General features: G+C 41.0%; 1 protein-coding gene across 1 annotated transcript in view; it reads left to right on the top strand.

Moving 5' to 3' along the window:
• The window catches only part of LOC124135913 (protein OS-9-like), a 69,751-nt gene that overhangs the window by 37,509 nt on the left and 13,612 nt on the right, over positions 1-18,630 (top strand). The window contains exon 15 of the mRNA XM_046501596.2: positions 9,663-9,781. Coding sequence (XP_046357552.2) covers positions 9,663-9,781 — 119 coding nt within the window. The remainder of the gene's footprint in view (positions 1-9,662; positions 9,782-18,630) is intronic.

Raw genomic sequence — 18,630 nt, 5'->3', positions numbered from 1 at the left:
AACACATGTGATGACCTTCAGAATGATTTCTAATAAAGTGCATCTCCTTTCTAACATAGTCAAATCCTACCTGTCAATAAAGCCCCTTATCATTCCTTCTCCTTTCTGGTGTAGCGAATCATAGGTACTGTGTAACTTCACAATCAATACTACATGTAGTATCTAGCTGCTCCCAAGTCATTGCCCTGAAGGGGTTCCAAGTAATTTGAGTCCAGGGCCCACTTGCACAAAGCGATCTTAGCGCTAAGACTATTGTAAGCCTATGTTAAAATATGGGAGTTACGATCGTCTTAGCGCTAAGATCGCTTTGTGCAAGTGGGTCCTGGTCAACAAGTTCTGTGTATGATTTCCATTTTGAAAACTAAACTCAGTCTGAATATTGAAGTATTTTCAATATGCAACCCCCATGATGATGAATAACAGATAACAGACAATATACTACTCAAAAGAAGTTAAAGAACACTTGATTGATTTATACGGCTATGGTTAATCTGTCATGGCTGTTAGGTATTGCGACATACAGGCTTCCAATCATGGGGGGGCGGTCAGGTAGCCTAGTGGTTCGATTCCTGACATGGGTACAATGTGTGAAGCCCATTTCTGGTGTCCCCCGCCGTGATATTGCTGGAATATTGCTAAAAGCGGCGTAAAACCATACTCACTCACTCACTCACTCACTCCAATCATGGGTGTTCTTTGGGTGTGACAGATTAAGTATAGTAATTTGAAAGAATCAGGTGTTCTTTAACTTCTTTTGAGTAGTAATATACTGCTATTTCATTTTCAGCAGTTGATATGATTCCAAACATGGTCTAACATGTCCTAGGCACTTATATCATGTATAAATTCAAACCACAGCATGCTATCGTCGGCCACCCATATTAACAAGGCATGGCGGCAAATAAAAAAACGAACATCGCATTATTGTTGTCGTGTTGTTGTATGGGAAAGAATTTCCTGCCCGACGAAGGTTTGAGGAAATCAGCAGTCCCGTAGGAAATACCTGTCTGGGTTTGGGATCGATGTAGGCTGTTGGCCATTGCAAAATGATTTGCCTACATGCGTAATACATGTTTGACATGTATGTACTCGTGTGATCAAAACTGCTTTACTTTCAGACAAGTAGACTTACGTCTTTGACTTCTACGCAGAAAAGTTGCTTGTGTTTGAAAATAGCCCAAAATGGTTTGCAGATGGAATCCTCTGAAACGGTGGTGGTATGCAGGTTTAATCTAAATTCCTTTGGCAGTTTTAACAGTAAATGGGTCAAAAGTATCCCTTTAAACACTTATAATTAGGTAATTGTTACATTTTCACCCGCCTAACTACCAATCTGCCATCCATCAGTTTATTGTCCCCAAATATTTAGCCAAAAAAAATCACCCCAAAATCCCTTCTTTCTCAGCTTGATTACATTAACCATATGTGGTCCTCTTGTGAATCACATACATCAACAGTTAATGTACATAGATACCTTTTAAGGAAATAGTTAAAAAGAGTGAAAAATATAATGCCTCCTGCATCACATTTTAGAAGAACTTGAATGGAAATGTTATAATTTATTTATTTGAAAAGTTCTTGAGAAAATTGCTTTTCCTTTTATGGCCTTCCTTCATGATTTGTTGAAATGTGTTTCCCACGTAGTAAAGAGCATTCTGCTGCCAATGGTTCATTGTGTTATGTTGCAACAAGCACCATGGTGATACGGTATCGTGTCTTTACGTTACGGTACATTCAGACAGTTGTTATGATACATAACTGACAAGGTTACACCGACGTGATGTTGCAGCAAGCAGCATGGTGATACGGTATCGTGTCTTTACGTTACGGTACATTCAGACAGTTGTTATGATACATAACTGACAAGGTTACACCGACGTGATGTTGCAGCAAGCAGCATGGTGATACGGTATCGTGTCTTTACGTTACGGTACATTCAGACAGTTGTTATGATACATAACTGACAAGGTTACACCGACGTGATGTTGCAGCAAGCAGCATGGTGATACGGTATCGTGTCTTTACGTTACGGTACATTCAGACAGTTGTTATGATACATAACTGACAAGGGTACACTGACGTGATGTTGCAACAAGCAGCATGGTGATACGGTATCGTATCATTACATTACGGTACATTCAGACAGTTGTTATGATACATAACTGACAAGGGTACACTGACGTGATGTTGCAGCAAGCAGCTAGGTGATACGGTATTGTGTCTTTACATTACGGTACAATCAGACAGTTGTTATGATACATAACTGACAAGGTTACACTGACGTGATGTTGCAACAAGCACCATGGTGATACGGTATTGAATCATTACATTACGGTACAATCAGACAGTTGTTATGATACATAACTGACAAGGGTACACTGATGTGATGTTGCAACAAGCAGCATGGTGATACGGTATTGTGTCTTTACGTTACGGTACATTCAGACAGTTGTTATGATACATAACTGACAAGGGTACACTGACGTGATGTTGCAGCAAGCAGCATGGTGATACGGTATTGAATCATTACATTACAGTACATTCAGACAGTTGTTATGATACATAACTGACAAGGGTACACTGACGTGATGTTGCAGCAAGCAGTATTGTGATACGGTACTGTGTCTTTACATTACGGTACATTCAGACAGTTGTTATGATACATAACTGACAAGGGTACACTGACGTGATGTTGCAACTAGCAGCATGGTGATACGGTATCTCGTCTTTACGTTACGGTACATTCAGACAGTTGTTATGATACATAACTGACAAGGGTACACTGACGTGATGTTGCAACAAGCAGCATGGTGATACGGTATCGTGTCATTACGTTACGGCACATTCAGACAGTTGTTATGATACATAACTGACAAGGGTACACTGATGTGATGTTGCAACAAGCAGCATGGTGATACGGTATCGTGTCATTACGTTACGGTACATTCAGACAGTTGTTATGATACATAACTGACAAGGGTACACTGACGTGATGTTGCAACAAGCACCATGGTGATACGGTATTGAATCATTACATTACGGTACATTCAGACAGTTGTTATGATACATAACTGACAAGGGTACACTGACGTGATGTTGCAGCAAGCAGCATGGTGATACGGTATTGTGTCATTACATTACGGTACATTCCAACAGTTGTTATGATACATAACTGACAAGGTTACACTGACGTGATGTTGCAACAAGCACCATGGTGATACGGTATTGAATCATTACATTACGGTACAATCAGACAGTTGTTATGATACATAACTGACAAGGGTACACTGACGTGATGTTGCAGCAAGCAGCATGGTGATACGGTATTGTATCATTACATTACGGTACATTCAGACAGTTGTTATGATACATAACTGACAAGGGTACACTGACGTGATGTTGCAGCAAGCAGCATGGTGATACGGTATTGTATCATTACATTACGGTACATTCAGACAGTTGTTATGATACATAACTGACAAGGTTACACTGACGTGATGTTGCAACAAGCACCATGGTGATACGGTATCGTGTCTTTACGTTACGGTACATTCAGACAGTTGTTATGATACATAAATGACAAGAGTACACTGATGTGATGTTGCAACAAGCAGCATGGTGATATGGTATCGTGTCTTTACGTTACGGTACATTCAGACAGTTGTTATGATACATAACTGACAAGGGTACACTGACGTGATGTTGCAACAAGCACCATGGTGATACGGTATCGTGTCTTTACGTTACGGTACATTCAGACAGTTGTTATGATACATAACTGACAAGGGTACACTGATGTGATGTTGCAACAAGCAGCATGGTGATACGGTATCGTGTCTTTACGTTACGGTACATTCAGACAGTTGTTATGATACATAACTGACAAGGTTACACTGACGTGATGTTGCAACAAGCACCATGGTGATACGGTATCGTGTCTTTACGTTATGGTACATTCAGACAGTTGTTATGATACATAACTGACAAGGGTACACTGATGTGATGTTGCAGCAAGCAGCATGGTGATACGGTATTGTATCATTACATTACAGTACATTCAGACAGTTGTTATGATACATAACTGACAAGGGTACACTGACGTGATGTTGCAGCAAGCAGCATGGTGATACGGTATTGTGTCTTTACATTACGGTACATTCAGACAGTTGTTATGATACATAACTGACAAGGGTACACTGACGTGATGTTGCAGCAAGCAGCATGGTGATACGGTATTGTATCATTACATTACAGTACATTCAGACAGTTGTTATGATACATAACTGACAAGGGTACACTGACGTGATGTTGCAGCAAGCAGCATGGTGATACGGTATTGTGTCTTTACATTACGGTACATTCAGACAGTTGTTATGATACATAACTGACAAGGGTACACTGACGTGATGTTGCAGCAAGCAGCATGGTGATACGGTATTGTATCATTACATTACAGTACATTCAGACAGTTGTTATGATACATAACTGACAAGGGTACACTGACGTGATGTTGCAGCAAGCAGCATGGTGATACGGTATTGTGTCTTTACATTACGGTACATTCAGACAGTTGTTATGATACATAACTGACAAGGGTACACTGACGTGATGTTGCAGCAAGCAGCATGGTGATACGGTATTGTATCATTACATTACAGTACATTCAGACAGTTGTTATGATACATAACTGACAAGGGTACACTGACGTGATGTTGCAGCAAGCAGCATGGTGATACGGTATTGTGTCTTTACATTACGGTACATTCAGACAGTTGTTATGATACATAACTGACAAGGGTACACTGACGTGATGTTGCAACAAGCAGCATGGTGATACGGTATTGTATCATTACATAATTAAATTTTTGTTGTGTTCATTGTACCTCCTCCATTCTGATTAGAGGACTGCTTTTATTACTACAGAATGTCGGAGCATCCCAATATTACAGTCGAGGGAATTCCCTTTCTGCTCACGTGTATCGTCATGCACAGGACACTTAGTGAAATTCATGCATATTCATTGTCCAAACTACCCTTTGAAACCGAAGGCCGAGAAGGAATGAAACAGCAAATGTGCAGGTTCTCCCTCGCCTGTTTTTTGTCTGCTCACCTGTGCTCCACAAATTTCATGTCTTTGGGTTTCATTTCTAACCCGCATTTTTCCAACTTTGTCTTCCCGTTCTCAGGAACTCATGGCTGTAACTGACTACGTCATTTGAAACAATCGCCTTCTGAATCTCCCGGACATACTTGTTCCGGTTCGTTACAGTCTGACTGTTGCAGTTCTTCGTGCCTCTTGCCTTGTATGACAGGTCATATGACCTCTTAGATCCTACTCTCCTTTGATTGGCTACTGACTTTGTAGGTGTGTCAAGTTATGTGCATAAATTAAACAATCACCTGATTCCTGTCACGCCACGGTATGTATTCCTACACCTGGAATGTGTATCAATCTCGTCATTTTTGCTGCTTTGATACATAAAACTTTTCTTGGTTAAACTATTGTAGATAACACATGTTTTTGTTGTCGGATTTAATTATAAGGATTGACTGTGGACTTTTTTGGGTTCATTGAGGTGTGAATAAAAAAAACAATGTGCAAACATTTGTAAGATTCCACATCGCATTTCATACAGTTTGCACATCAGTTTTTCGATTCAGACCTCATTGAACTGAAAAAAATCTAAAATAAAAAAGTTGTTATAACACATAATTGACAAACTGACAAGGGCTGTCAAGTGTATATATTTAAATAATCAAAGAGAACATGAGATAAGTTTATCTACTAAGGTGACATGGGGTAGGGTGGGTGGCTGGGAGGGGGGGATCTTAGTTTGATTTATTTTCACTCAGTATGGCATTGTTCTAGTACTGTTGGATATACATTGTTCTTCAAATGTTAGGCTCATCTACTGTTCTCTTGTTCCTCATGATGAAAACACAATGTCAAATATTCCTTTTAAAGAAAAAAAAACCCAGTTAAATAGACCCATGCTATGCGAAAATTCCAGAAAATATGTGCAACATGTGTTCGATTTTAAATAGTTTAATGATTCCAATGCCGACCACATGATGGTGTGTTTGTTTTCAAGTAAATATGGATGATAGCAATGTTTATGATGTACTCTCATATCCAAGGCTTGTTTCATTTGAGGGAGATGGGGTTTGTGATGATGAGGAGGAAAGAGTACACTGAAGGAATTAGTGGTGATTTTCTCTTTGTATTCCAGCAATGTCTTTGAATCTCTGCATGTGGGGTGAATTTGCCATGTAATTACGATCATATTTGAGTGTGGTGGGGATAGATAGGCATGTTGTTTGCAGATTGGTGAGTTGTTGTAAGTATTTCCTTCTGTTATTGCCTCTGCTCTCAATGAAATGATCATACAATACGGACATTTTAGTGTGGTAATTTCACAAATATGCCTTTAAACTACACAATACTGGGATAATATTCCTAAGTATTAAGTGCTATTAATGTGTTCTGTATGGTCTTTGTTCCATCAGCTGCTAGCTGTAATGATTGAATCTTGTGATAGGACAATGTGGTTCACAGGAATTTGGTGAGTATCGCTGTGCAAAGTGATTGATATCATGAGCAACGTCTTTCATTGGGTAAAATGAGATGAGGTGAAATGGGGTTTAACATCGCGTCCAAGAGAGTATGGACTAATGCCGATTTCATAGTGCTAGTCCACTGAGATACCATGTTGCAGTTTAACATGAATACCCCTCTCCGACACAGCATACTGAATCCAAGCCATCATCCCCTTAATGCTGAGCTCCAGGCAGGGTAACAACAAGTACCATCTTTTAGTGTCTTTTGGTATGATGCATCCATCAAACCCCGCACCTTCTGCTCTCAGGGTGCTTTATTTGTTTCCTATTCAGGCCGAGGACCTAGATGGTTCTGCCAGAGAGGCCTGACCACCCGATCCAGTGAGTCCCCTCTTACAACATGCATAGTCACAGCGTTCGAAATTGGCACTAGTCCTATAGTCCTTGCCAAACTGCCCAATAGTTTAGGTATCATAAGGACCAGTAGAAATTTGCCCTTTTTAAGGGTTTTGCTCTGTTATCATTATAAAGACAAATGGACCAAAACTGTTAGTTTCTATCGCTATCACCTCTTACGACAAGCAAGGGTTGCTGAAGACCTATTATAAACTGGATTTGGGTGGTCGGGTAGCCTAGTGGTTAAAGCGTTCACTCGTCACCCCGAAGACCCGGGTTTGATTCCCGACATGGGTACAATGTGTGAAGCCCATTTCTGGTGTCCCCCGCCGTGATATTGCTGGAATATTTCTAAAAGCGGCGTAAAACCATACTCACTCACTCACTCTAGAGGTAATGGAATGAAGTCTTGGTTAAAAGGGAAGCAGACCCTTTCTAGGCAGGCCAGTCGGGGGCGCAGAGAGACAACGGCCCCCTGAAGCTACAAAATTTAGTCATGGACAGGCCAAGAGGATTATATGATCATTGCCCGTCTTAACAGTTTTGCATGAAAATATGATTAATAGTGTTCAATTTTTTATAACAGTGTAACCACATACAGATATTACATCATCTATAAGAAAACATGATAATTTCTATTTGGATAATACATAATGTGTGGACTTTTTTTTGCAAATGGATTATAATGATGACCTTTTATGTATTTCTCTCAATTTCTAATGTGTAGCCATATGCCATTGATGACATCACACAGTGTGACGACATCATGCAACAAGTTCACAATGCAGTGACGTCATAGTTTAAAGAACGTTGCAGCGCTGCCCTCAATCACTGTCGATATGTGAAGCCCATCCGTTGTGTGGGGCCTTTGATATTGCTCAAAAACTGCTAAAAGTTGTGTACAGAACTTTTTACTCTCTGACTTGAACCATGGTAGGATGATACTGTATCTGATTGTATCCAAAGGATACTCGAGACATTATATCTCCTGGCATTGTGTAAATAATGGAAAGGGTTCCTTGGTACCAGCCTTGAACACACTGGATCTTGTCCTATTTTTTTACATTTTTTCTTCAACACTGGTTTTTATTCTTTTCGTAATTTTAATATAATTTGACTTTTTCAGCAATGCAAATCTGTTCTGTACACTGTAAGAATTTCAATGCACCATGGGTGTTCAGAAGTTGTCCTCGAAAAGAAACCTATTCATTTGGGAATTCTTTCTTGAATGAAAATTTATAAAAAGCGGAGAAGTGAAGGATATTTCAGGCGTTTTGGTTGTTTAGTTAAGACTAACAATGAAATGACAATGTGAGGTATTACAAGATTGTGTGTTCAACACCTTCTGTTGGTTGGAATCTGCCACACACATGGGCATTTGTTGTAAGGGAGGTAACTCCATAATACCTGGTCATATGAGGCTGAAGAAACGCAACTTCTCAAACAGGTTTGTTTGTTTGTTTGTTAAAAGCTGCACTCAGCAATGTTCCACCTATATGTCAGCGGTCTGTAAATAATCGAGTCTTGACCAGACAATCCTTAAAGAGATTGTCCAGTCAACTCAGATTATAACCAAGTCTTCTGGACCTCTATGAAAAGTTTATTATACATCTGAAATTTTGCAATGGTGAGGGGTTTCAAAGACATAAATGAATCGAATCTGGGCCAGACAAACCAGTGATTAATATTATGAGTAACGATCCTTTCCGTGAGGGTACAATGAAACCACTGGATCCAATTTGATGCCTCTTACAGGAAGCAAAGGCAGCTGAGGAACTATTAATGTCCTGAAAAACCAATGGGGGAGTTACCATTATGACAGCATTGTTGAACCTCTACATATGAAGGGGGCACTGGGGTAGCCTTGTGGTTAAGCGTTCGCTCGTCAAGCTGAAGACCCGTGTTCGATTCCCCTCATGGTTACATTGTATTGAGGCTCATTTCAGGTGTCCCCTGCCGTGATATTGCTGGAATATTGCTAAAAACGGCATAAAACCAAACTCACTCACTCTCTTTGCATCCGAGGATTTCATGCCAGGATTTCAGAGTTGGTTTCAGTAACGACACCTATAGAATTGACAGCCACCTTTACCAAACATGGAGGTTTCTATTTTACAGAATGTGTACACACGTATAGAAGAAACACTTTTGCATGTACATTTACTCTGAAAACTCTGTGAAATCTCTCTTGTACCACCTTGATAAAATGCCCCCGGAACACCCTCATTGATTGGCTACAATGCTCAGTTGTCAGCCGTGTTTACTGTGTAAGTATTTCAGCTTATAAGGGCAGTGAGGTAGCCAAATGGTTAAAGTATTGATTCATTACAGGGTTCGATTCTCTCCGTTGGTACAATATGGGAAACCCATCCATGGCATCCCTGCCGTGATATTGCCAGAATGCATTTGCTGTAAACAGCATAAAGCCACTCACTCACTCACTCACTCATAGCTGACTTTGTATATACTTCTCTGTTTTGATATTGATGATGGCACTGGATTCAGTTGATTCTGGAAGAAAATGAACACGCACCTCAAATCTGTTTATTCGAGAAACAACCGATTTGAATGACGTCTTCATAGCTGAATCAACCGATTTGAACAACGTCATCGTAGTGTCACATCTTCATAATGGTTAAATACATGAGTCATTAATTATTTGCTGTTATTGACATTACTTGAGTTCTGTCCAATTTCTCCATTTTCAGGTGGGAAGATTCAAGTAAAGATCATAACAACTGGTTACTATGACAACGAAGATGATTCCATTCACATACTGTCACAGGAAGACACGTCTAATTTCCAGAATATGATTGTGGCAATTTTGGTGAGTATGTTTTTGTTTCAACATCAGCCTGGCTGGGCCAGTGATACATGTTCACAATGAGACTCTGTAGTTTAGTGACCGGACTTCAATCTTGAGAGTAATCATCTGTAAGTATTCTTTGACAAATGGGGAATAACAGTCTGTTGTTTAATTTCAAGAACTGAACTTTGAACAGTCAACTTGATTTTATCTGGACTTGTTGTAGTTAATTATATTTTGGTGCAAAATTTTGGGAATTCACAGTGTCAAATTCATCTTTCTGATCCATATTATCCCTTGGTCACAAAGTTCTATCGGTAATTATCTCCCCTCTTTCCCTCAGAATTCTCTATAAACAAGGAGATTACAGCATACTGATTTTTAATGTAAACCTTGATATTAATAATTCCAGTCATACATCTGACTTGAGGATTTTGTCATACTCAACATGTGAAATATCCTGTGTCTTACCAGAAAACATTAAACTTCAAAACATTTCTTAAGTACGTACACCCCTTTGTGCACCAAGAGTTCATGTTCAATTTCTGTACTTATGACATAACTCTGTTCATCATGGAGGTGTTGTGAAAATATATATGCCCTACTTGAGGCAATTAGCTGCATGAATTCGGAAGTCCTCTAAAAGTTGGACCAATTTACTCCCTGAGAATGCATATCTGTGAAACTTCAATCTCGAGATGTAAAGCCATGTGTCTGCACTTTGGTCATGATGGCTTCCAGTCGACTGATTACATTGTATCTGACAACAATTATTCCTTTATCTCAAGATGCCATTCTATATAGAAATGTTTTACACACTGCGATATGTTTATGATTGGTTTGTGGAGTGAAAGATTATCGGAAGTGCAAATCTGCTCCGTGAAAGAATGTCCTGTTGTGGTTTAGGGAGTTCTGTTGAATTTGAACACGTTGGTAACACAAGTTGATATAATGGGAGGGTGTTAATTATAAAGCCATGTGTTGGCTGCCGGGGTTACAAAGAGACAGTTAATGTCTCACCACATGTCTATTCAAAGTCCTGCTGCTGGCCAGTGAAGGAAGTAGAAGGATGTTTGGTCAACAGAATTTCATCCAGATGGGGTTCGTATCTCAAAAACTGTCATGTTTTCTCTTGGGGTTTTTGGGCGGTGATTCTAACATATTTTGTGCTATTTTTGGTTCCATTTATCTTAATTCATTGAAAGTTAGATTTTGGTGCAGTTTCTTGATTGACAGCAATATGGAAGGTCAGTGTTAGAAATTGGCAAATTGTAGTCCTTGCCAAACTGCCAAATAGTTAAGGTATCATAAGGATTCGTAGAACTTTGCCCTTTGTAAGGGTTTTGCTATATGTTATCATTATAAGGGTTAGTGGTTCAAACATGTTAGTTTCTACCGCTGGAAGGTCCATCTGACACTCAGTCAAACACCTTGGGCCCTGTCAAACAGCCTCATCTCTGTCAAACACACTGGGCTCAGTCAAGCATCTTATTCTTAATCAAGCAACTTGGGCCAAGCCAAATACCCTTGTCTAAGTCAAACACCCTGGTCTCGGCTAAGCACCATGGTCTGAATGAAGCACCCTGATCTGAATGAAACACCCTGGTCTCAACCAAACACACTTGTCACATTCAAACACCATGGTCTCTGTCAAACACTTGTCTGAATCTAACACCCTTGTCTCAACCAAATACCCATCTCATAGTCAAACACCCTTGTATCATTCAAACACTTTGGCCTCAGCCAGACACCCTTGTCTGAATCTAACACCATAGTCTCAGCCAAATACCCATCTCATAGTCAAACACCCTTGTATCATTCCAACACTTCGGCCTCAGCCAGACACCCTTGTCTGAATCTAACACCATAGTGTCAGCCAAATACCCATCTCATAGTCAAACACCCTTGTATCATTCCAACACTTCGGCCTCAGCCAGACACCCTTGTCTGAATCTAACACCCTTGTCTCAGGCAAACACCCATCTCATAGTCAAACACACTTTGGTCACAGCCAAATACTGATGACCAAAGGTGACCAAGTCGATTATTTTCAGGTTTCCATCACAGAGATAGAAATTGGCACAAAAAATGTTTCTATCATGGTGTGAAACAGACAAACTCATCAAGTAGACCAAAGACTAGTGTTTAAAATTAAGCATGAACATGATGAAGACCCTAATATTAAGGTTAAGTTTTATGGGTTTCAAATACACGGGAAACAAGCTCAAGGATCATATGACTTCCCTTAATCGAACACTGCAAGAGCTTGTCAGAAGAGGAAGGGCCAGGGTGAGGCAGTCTGAATGAAACAAACAGGGGATGTTTGCACTGGCTTCACCCACAGGTAGATGCAGTGTACTGTGTGACTTTGTACTGTGTAACACTGTGGCTGTAGTCTCATGGTGTTGCCAAGGGTATGGGAGGGTCCGGGGCTGTCTCGGATGACAGAGATTGGAAGAAGCTGTTGAGGGATGGAAGTCCTGGGTCTTGTTTCAGAGGCTGTTTGTGATCCATCATAGCTTGATGTTGTTCCAGTAGATATGTTTCTTGCTATTTCATATGTTATAAGGCAGGTGGGGTAGCCTAATGGTAAAATGGTTTGGTTGTCATGCTGCAGGGCCAGGTTCAATTCCCAACATGTGTGAAGCTCATTCTGGTGTCTGCTGATGGAATATTGCTGAAAGTGGCTTTAAACCTTTCTCACTTATAGTACAGAAACTCAAAGAGTGAGTGAGTAAGGTTTAAAGCCAGGGTTCATGAGTTCGTGTTTCCATTAGACCAATAGCACTAAGTCTGTGACTATGTTAACCTATGGGAGTTGCAGTTTGCTCAGTGTTCCAAAGGTCCGAACTGAGTTGTCTGGATGGAGGTTGGACTGCCTCCGTGGTTAGTGGTTGGACTGCCTCCGTGGTCTAGTGGTAGAGGGTCCGCCCGAGGAACTGACAGTTTGGTGTTCAATCCCCGGCCGCGTCATACCAAAAGATGTTAAAAGATGTACTTGTTGTAACCCTGTCTGGCGCTCAGCATCAAGGAGCTAAAACAAGAACTAGTCGGCTCGGAGTCAGTATACTGTGTCTGAGTGGGGTATTCATGTTAAACTTCGGAATGGCACCTCGGTGATCTAGCACTAAAAACTTGGCATCTGTCTGGACTAGTACAACCAGCCACACACACACACACACATGCATGCACATTGCTATATAAGTGTAATAATCTTGAACGCGACGTTAAAACATATTTCACCTTAACTTGAGGTTGAGTTTCTGTGTTTATTGCCTTACAACATGTCCGATATTTCTACTTGGTTTGACAAATCTGGACATTCTTTGACAGAAGTCCACTGGTAAACTCCAGGAAGGCCTGAAATTTCCTTGTGGACAACCAGTTCACCATTGGGTAGTTGATGTGTCCTTAGGCATGCCTTTGTTTGTGGGTTCAATTCTTAGATTCGCCTGATTATTGTTTTGTTTCTTGGTTTGTCAGCACCAACCCGTGCTCCTGGGTTTCACCAATTGGTAAATGTCAAAGACCTGCATCACTTCAGGGTTTTGTACCTTGAAGATCTGGTTTATTATACATCTTCAGCTACCCATCCTTGTCGTAAGAGGTGACGAACGGGATCGGAGGGTCAGGCTCGCTGCCTTGGTTGATGCATGTCATCATATCCCAATTGCGTGGATCAATGCTCATGATATCAATCACCGGATTGTCTGGCCCAGAATTGATTATTTACAGACTGCCATGATATAGCTAAGTGTGGTGTGAAACAACAAACAAACAAATACTTCAGGGTTTCCTCCCACATCAAGCTGTTACGCCGTGATACAACTGAAATACTGTTCAAGGCAGTATTAAACCTCACTTACTCACTAGTAAATACATAGCATGTGAACTACACTCTCTTCAGGCTATATTTCGTACAAGATCGTACAAAATAATGAATACAAGTTACGTTTAAAAGATCCAAGTATATTCCTATAACGTGCCTATCATTCAGCAAGTCTGTCTGTTGCATTTGTTTCATAGGGGGTCATATGTCTGAAACCTGAAATCCGAACCAGATTTTCCATGTGTTTTGAGAATGTCCTGAGAAAGGCAAGCCTTCACCTGCATGGTGTGAGCAGGCTGGCCGCTGGGTCGCAGGTTATGCCATGCCAGGGGTGGAAATCAGAAGCAGATTCACTCCCGAATCTTGTTGTCAACTTACACATACATGAGCTTTTGTTCAAATCATAAGGTTATGATTGCGACAAAACAGAGGAGTGTTAGGCTTGTTACTGTGGACAGTTTTTTCAAATATTGACTGAGAAGCCTTTGTGTGTTGTCCAACATATTAGTCTTGTGAAGGATCTCATGACAGGAATGACATGGCTTTCGTTGTAGGGGTTTAATCCTGTGAAGGATGTAATTGTACCTTTAGCTCAATCCACATATAATTGCCTCTTACAACAAGCGTAGGTTATAGAATAAGCGTAGGTAATAACCAACAATTGTACATGGGTGCAGAATGTAAAACAGTAGCCATGTCTAGCACTGTAGACTACAGATACAGCAGGTGTGTGAAACAGTAGCCATGTCTAGCACCGTAGACTACAGATACAGCAGGTGTGTGAAACAGTAGCCATGTCTAGCACTGTCATTGACAGATACAGCAGGTGTGTGAAACAGTCGCCATGTCTAGCACTGTAGTCTGCAGATACTGCAGGTGTGTGAAACAGTCGCCATGTCTAGCACTGTAGTCTGCAGATACAGCAGGTGTGTAAAACAGTAGCCATGTCTAGCACTGTAGACTACAGATACAGCAGGTGTGTGAAACAGTAGCCATGTCTAGCACTGTCATTGACAGATACAGCAGGTGTGTGAAACAGTTGCCATGTCTAGCACTGTAGTCTGCAGATACTGCAGGTGTGTGAAACAGTCGCCATGTCTAGCACTGTAGTCTGCAGATACAGCAGGTGTGTGAAACAGTAGCCATATCTAGCACTGTAGTCTACAGATACAGCAGGTGTGTGAAAGTCGCCGTGTCTAGCACTGTAGTCTGCAGATACTGCAGGTGTGTGAAACAGTAGCCATGTCTAGCACTGTAGTCTACAGATACAGCAGGTGTGTGAAACAGTCGCCATGTCTAGCACTGTAGTCTACAGATACAGCAGGTGTGTGAAACAGTCGCCATGTCTAGCACTGTAGTCTACAGATACAGCTGGTGTGTGAAACAGTCGCCATGTCTAGCACTGAAGTCTACAGATACAGCAGGTGTGTGAAACAGTCACCATGTCTAGCACTGTAGTCTACAGATACAGCAGGTGTGTGAAACAGTTGCCATGTCTAGCACTGTAGTCTACAGATACAGCAGGTGTGTGAAACAGTCGCCATGTCTAGCACTGTAGTCTACAGATACTGCAGGTGTGTGAAACAGTCGCCATGTCTAGCACTGTCGTCTACAGATACAGCAGGTGTGTGAAACAGTAGCCATGTCTAGCACTGTAGTCTACAGATACTGCAGGTGTGTGAAACAGTAGCCATGTCTAGCACTGTAGCCTACAGATACAGCAGGTGTGTGAAACAGTCGCCATGTCTAGCACTGTAGTCTACAGATACAGCAGGTGTGTGAAACAGTAGCCATGTCTAGCACTGTAGACTACAGATACAGCAGGTGTGTGAAACAGTCACCATGTCTAGCACTGTAGACTACAGACACAGCAGGTGTTTGAAACAGTCGCCATGTCTAGCACTGTAGTCTACAGATACAGCAGGTGTGTGAAACAGTCACCATGTCTAGCACTGTAGACTACAGATACAGCAGGTGTGTGAAACAGTAGCCATGTCTAGCACTGTCATTGACAGATACAGCAGGTGTGTGAAACAGTTGCCATGTCTAGCACTGTAATCTACAGATACAGCAGGTGTGTGAAACAGTTGCCATGTCTAGCACTGTCATTGACAGATACAGCAGGTGTGTGAAACGGTCACCATGTCTAGCACTGTAGACTACAGATACAGCAGGTGTGTGAAACAGTCGCCATGTCTAGCACTGTAGACTACAGGTACAGCAGGTGTGTGAAACAGTAGCCATGTCTAGCACTGTAGACTACAGATACAGCAGGTGTGTGAAACAGTCGCCATGTCTAGCACTGTAGTCTACAGATACAGCAGGTGTGTGAAACAGTCACCATGTCTAGCACTGTAGTCTACAGATACAGCAGGTGTTTGAAACAGTAGCCATGTCTAGCACTGTAGACTACAGATACAGCAGCTGTGTGAAACAGTCGCCATGTCTAGCACTGTAATCTACAGATACAGCAGGTGTGTGAAACAGTCGCCATGTCTAGCACTGTAGTCTACAGATACAGCAGGTGTGTGAAACAGTAGCCATGTCTAGCACTGAAGTCTACAGATACAGCAGGTGTGTGAAACAGTCGCCATGTCTAGCACTGTAGTCTACAGATACAGCAGGAGTGTGAAACAGTCGCCATGTCTAGCACTGTAGTCTACAGATACAGCAGGTGTGTGAAACAGTAGCAATGTCTAGCACTGTAGTCTACAGATACAGCAGGTGCGTGAAACAGTAGCCATGTCTAGCACTGTAGTCTACAGATACAGCAGGTGTGTGAAACAGTAGCAATGTCTAGCACTGTAGTCTACAGATACAGCAGGTGTGTGAAACAGTAGCCATGTCTAGCACTGTAGTCTACAGATACAGCAGGTGTGTGTGTACTGGCCTCCTCGCCAGTTACCCTGACCTACTTTCACATACAATACTTGTTAGCATCAAAACAATACTTTGTAGAGCGGCCTACAACAACTTAACTGGTCACACATGCCAAGACAAGGATTAGATTATTTTAACCACCTGTCAAAACCCGTCAGTCGCAATAATTACTGCTGTCAACTGTCCAAATATTGCTGACCTCAATTGTGAAATATTTTACATATTTGTTAAGTAATCTGTGGGTTTGCACATCAATATAAATGAAGGAATGTGGCGCCAACTGCAAGAGGAATTGTTGCCATAGTTACCTTATTTGGTGGTCTCTATTGCTGTTTTCAGGGTTTGTCATGGCTAAATTTGTTCACTAAGTGTAAAAGTCAGTTTGACCTTCAGATATACCCTGTCCTTACCTGTATCATATTTCTTTACTCTTTTGACAAAATATTTCTGAAAAAAATAGGTAAAAACTTTGATCAGAGCTTACCTGAGCAGTTTTTGAAAAGACAATTCTTGTTTGAATTGTGTTTGAGTTCTTTACAGTTGCTAGCTAAACCAAGGTATTTTAGCTATTTTAACAGTTATGTACTGCAAAGCATAGCAGCAAGGACTGATCCAGCATTTATGAAAGGGAGGGGTCCAAAATATCAAAATCCTCTCTCTTTTCTGCTGACAGCATACTACATTTGGTTTTCAAAAGGGGGTGTTGTTCCGGACCCCTGGACCCCTCCTCTGGATCCACTGAGTATAGAAGTTACCTCCCACTCTTGGCCATAGCTTGAGATTTGATCTAGAATAGTATGTCTTGAAACTGATTTTTGTAAGAGTTATTTTTTTTACCAACGTGTCATGGGTGGTCCAGATGTCTAAGGTGCTCTAATTACCTGTACAGAGTTGCCTCCTTTGGGCCTGCTAGGTACCTATGATTGAGGATTCGAATCCCAGATTCACCCAGATTATGTTTCCAGGTTTGTCAGCACAATACCTGTGCTCTTGGGTTCTTTCAGGGTGTTAAACGTCTAAGATATGCTTCCTTTCCGGCTTGCCTCTCACATCACACGTTTTCGATCCTCACCTTTTTTCGAGCCCTTTAACAATATGTGACCACATGCTTAATGATATGATCAAGGTAGACGCTTCAAAGCCCCGTGAAGACATCAAATTATCACTGAAGTTATGTTGCGAATGAAGCTACACGTGGAAAGATATTTAATAAGTAATGAAAACGCACCTCAAAACTTACTTTTTCACTAATGCAGATTTTAAATTAAAAAAAAAAAATAATCCTAATGGAGCCCAGAAAAACCCTTAATTTCAGGGACTAACAAAATCTACAAAGCTCAATTTGTTTGAATTCCCGTAAACTTGTCAATGTCAACATTCATTTCTGTTTACATGCCACTCCAAAAGTTATCTTATTTCAAAATATATATTTACAAAATAAAAAAAGTAAAACTCTTAATGGAGCCCAGAACAATTTTAATTTCAGGTACTAACCAAATCTGCAAAGCTCTAATTTGTTTGAATTTCTGTAATCTTGTCAACGTCAACCTTCATTTCTGTTTACATGCCATATGTCAGCATGTCTGACCACTCCCAGCCACCTCCCCGCTCCCTTGGCATCCCTCCTCTCAGGGTGGGAACAAGACTGTTGCTTTTCTTGTGTTTTCCAGCTCTTGGTATAAGAATGATGTAATTTCAAATCTTAGTGACTGTCCATTTCCAGCTGTTTGACAAATAACACATCTTTTCCTTTCAAGTACAACACAATAACTGTTTTTTTTATTCAGATGGATCTGCTTACTATTAAACCTTTTAGGTGTAGTCAGAATTGCCTTTTATACCTTACTGGGCAGCGATAGAAACTTACAGTTTTAGTTCACTAGTCTTTATAATGATAACATATCGCAAAACCCTTAAAAATGGCGTGTTTCTACTTGTCCTTAGGATAACTTAACTGTTGGGCATGTTGGTAAGGACTATAGGACGAGTGTCAATTTCTAATGCTGCTGGGTTCCAGTGCAGATATATCTGTGAATGTTTAATGCAGGGACACTTCTGCTTCATAAAACTTCAACCTAGTCTATCGTGTAATCGGGAGCTCCCACAGCTTAGACAAGGGAGAGAGGGTTCCAGAGGTCAGTGAATGATGATGATGACGATG

Source organism: Haliotis rufescens, unplaced genomic scaffold (assembly GCF_023055435.1).
Source record: "Haliotis rufescens isolate VD_foot unplaced genomic scaffold, xgHalRufe1.0.p SCAF_4, whole genome shotgun sequence".
Classification (NCBI taxonomy): domain Eukaryota; kingdom Metazoa; phylum Mollusca; class Gastropoda; order Lepetellida; family Haliotidae; genus Haliotis; species Haliotis rufescens.
This window is presented reverse-complemented; position numbering and strand designations above follow the sequence as displayed.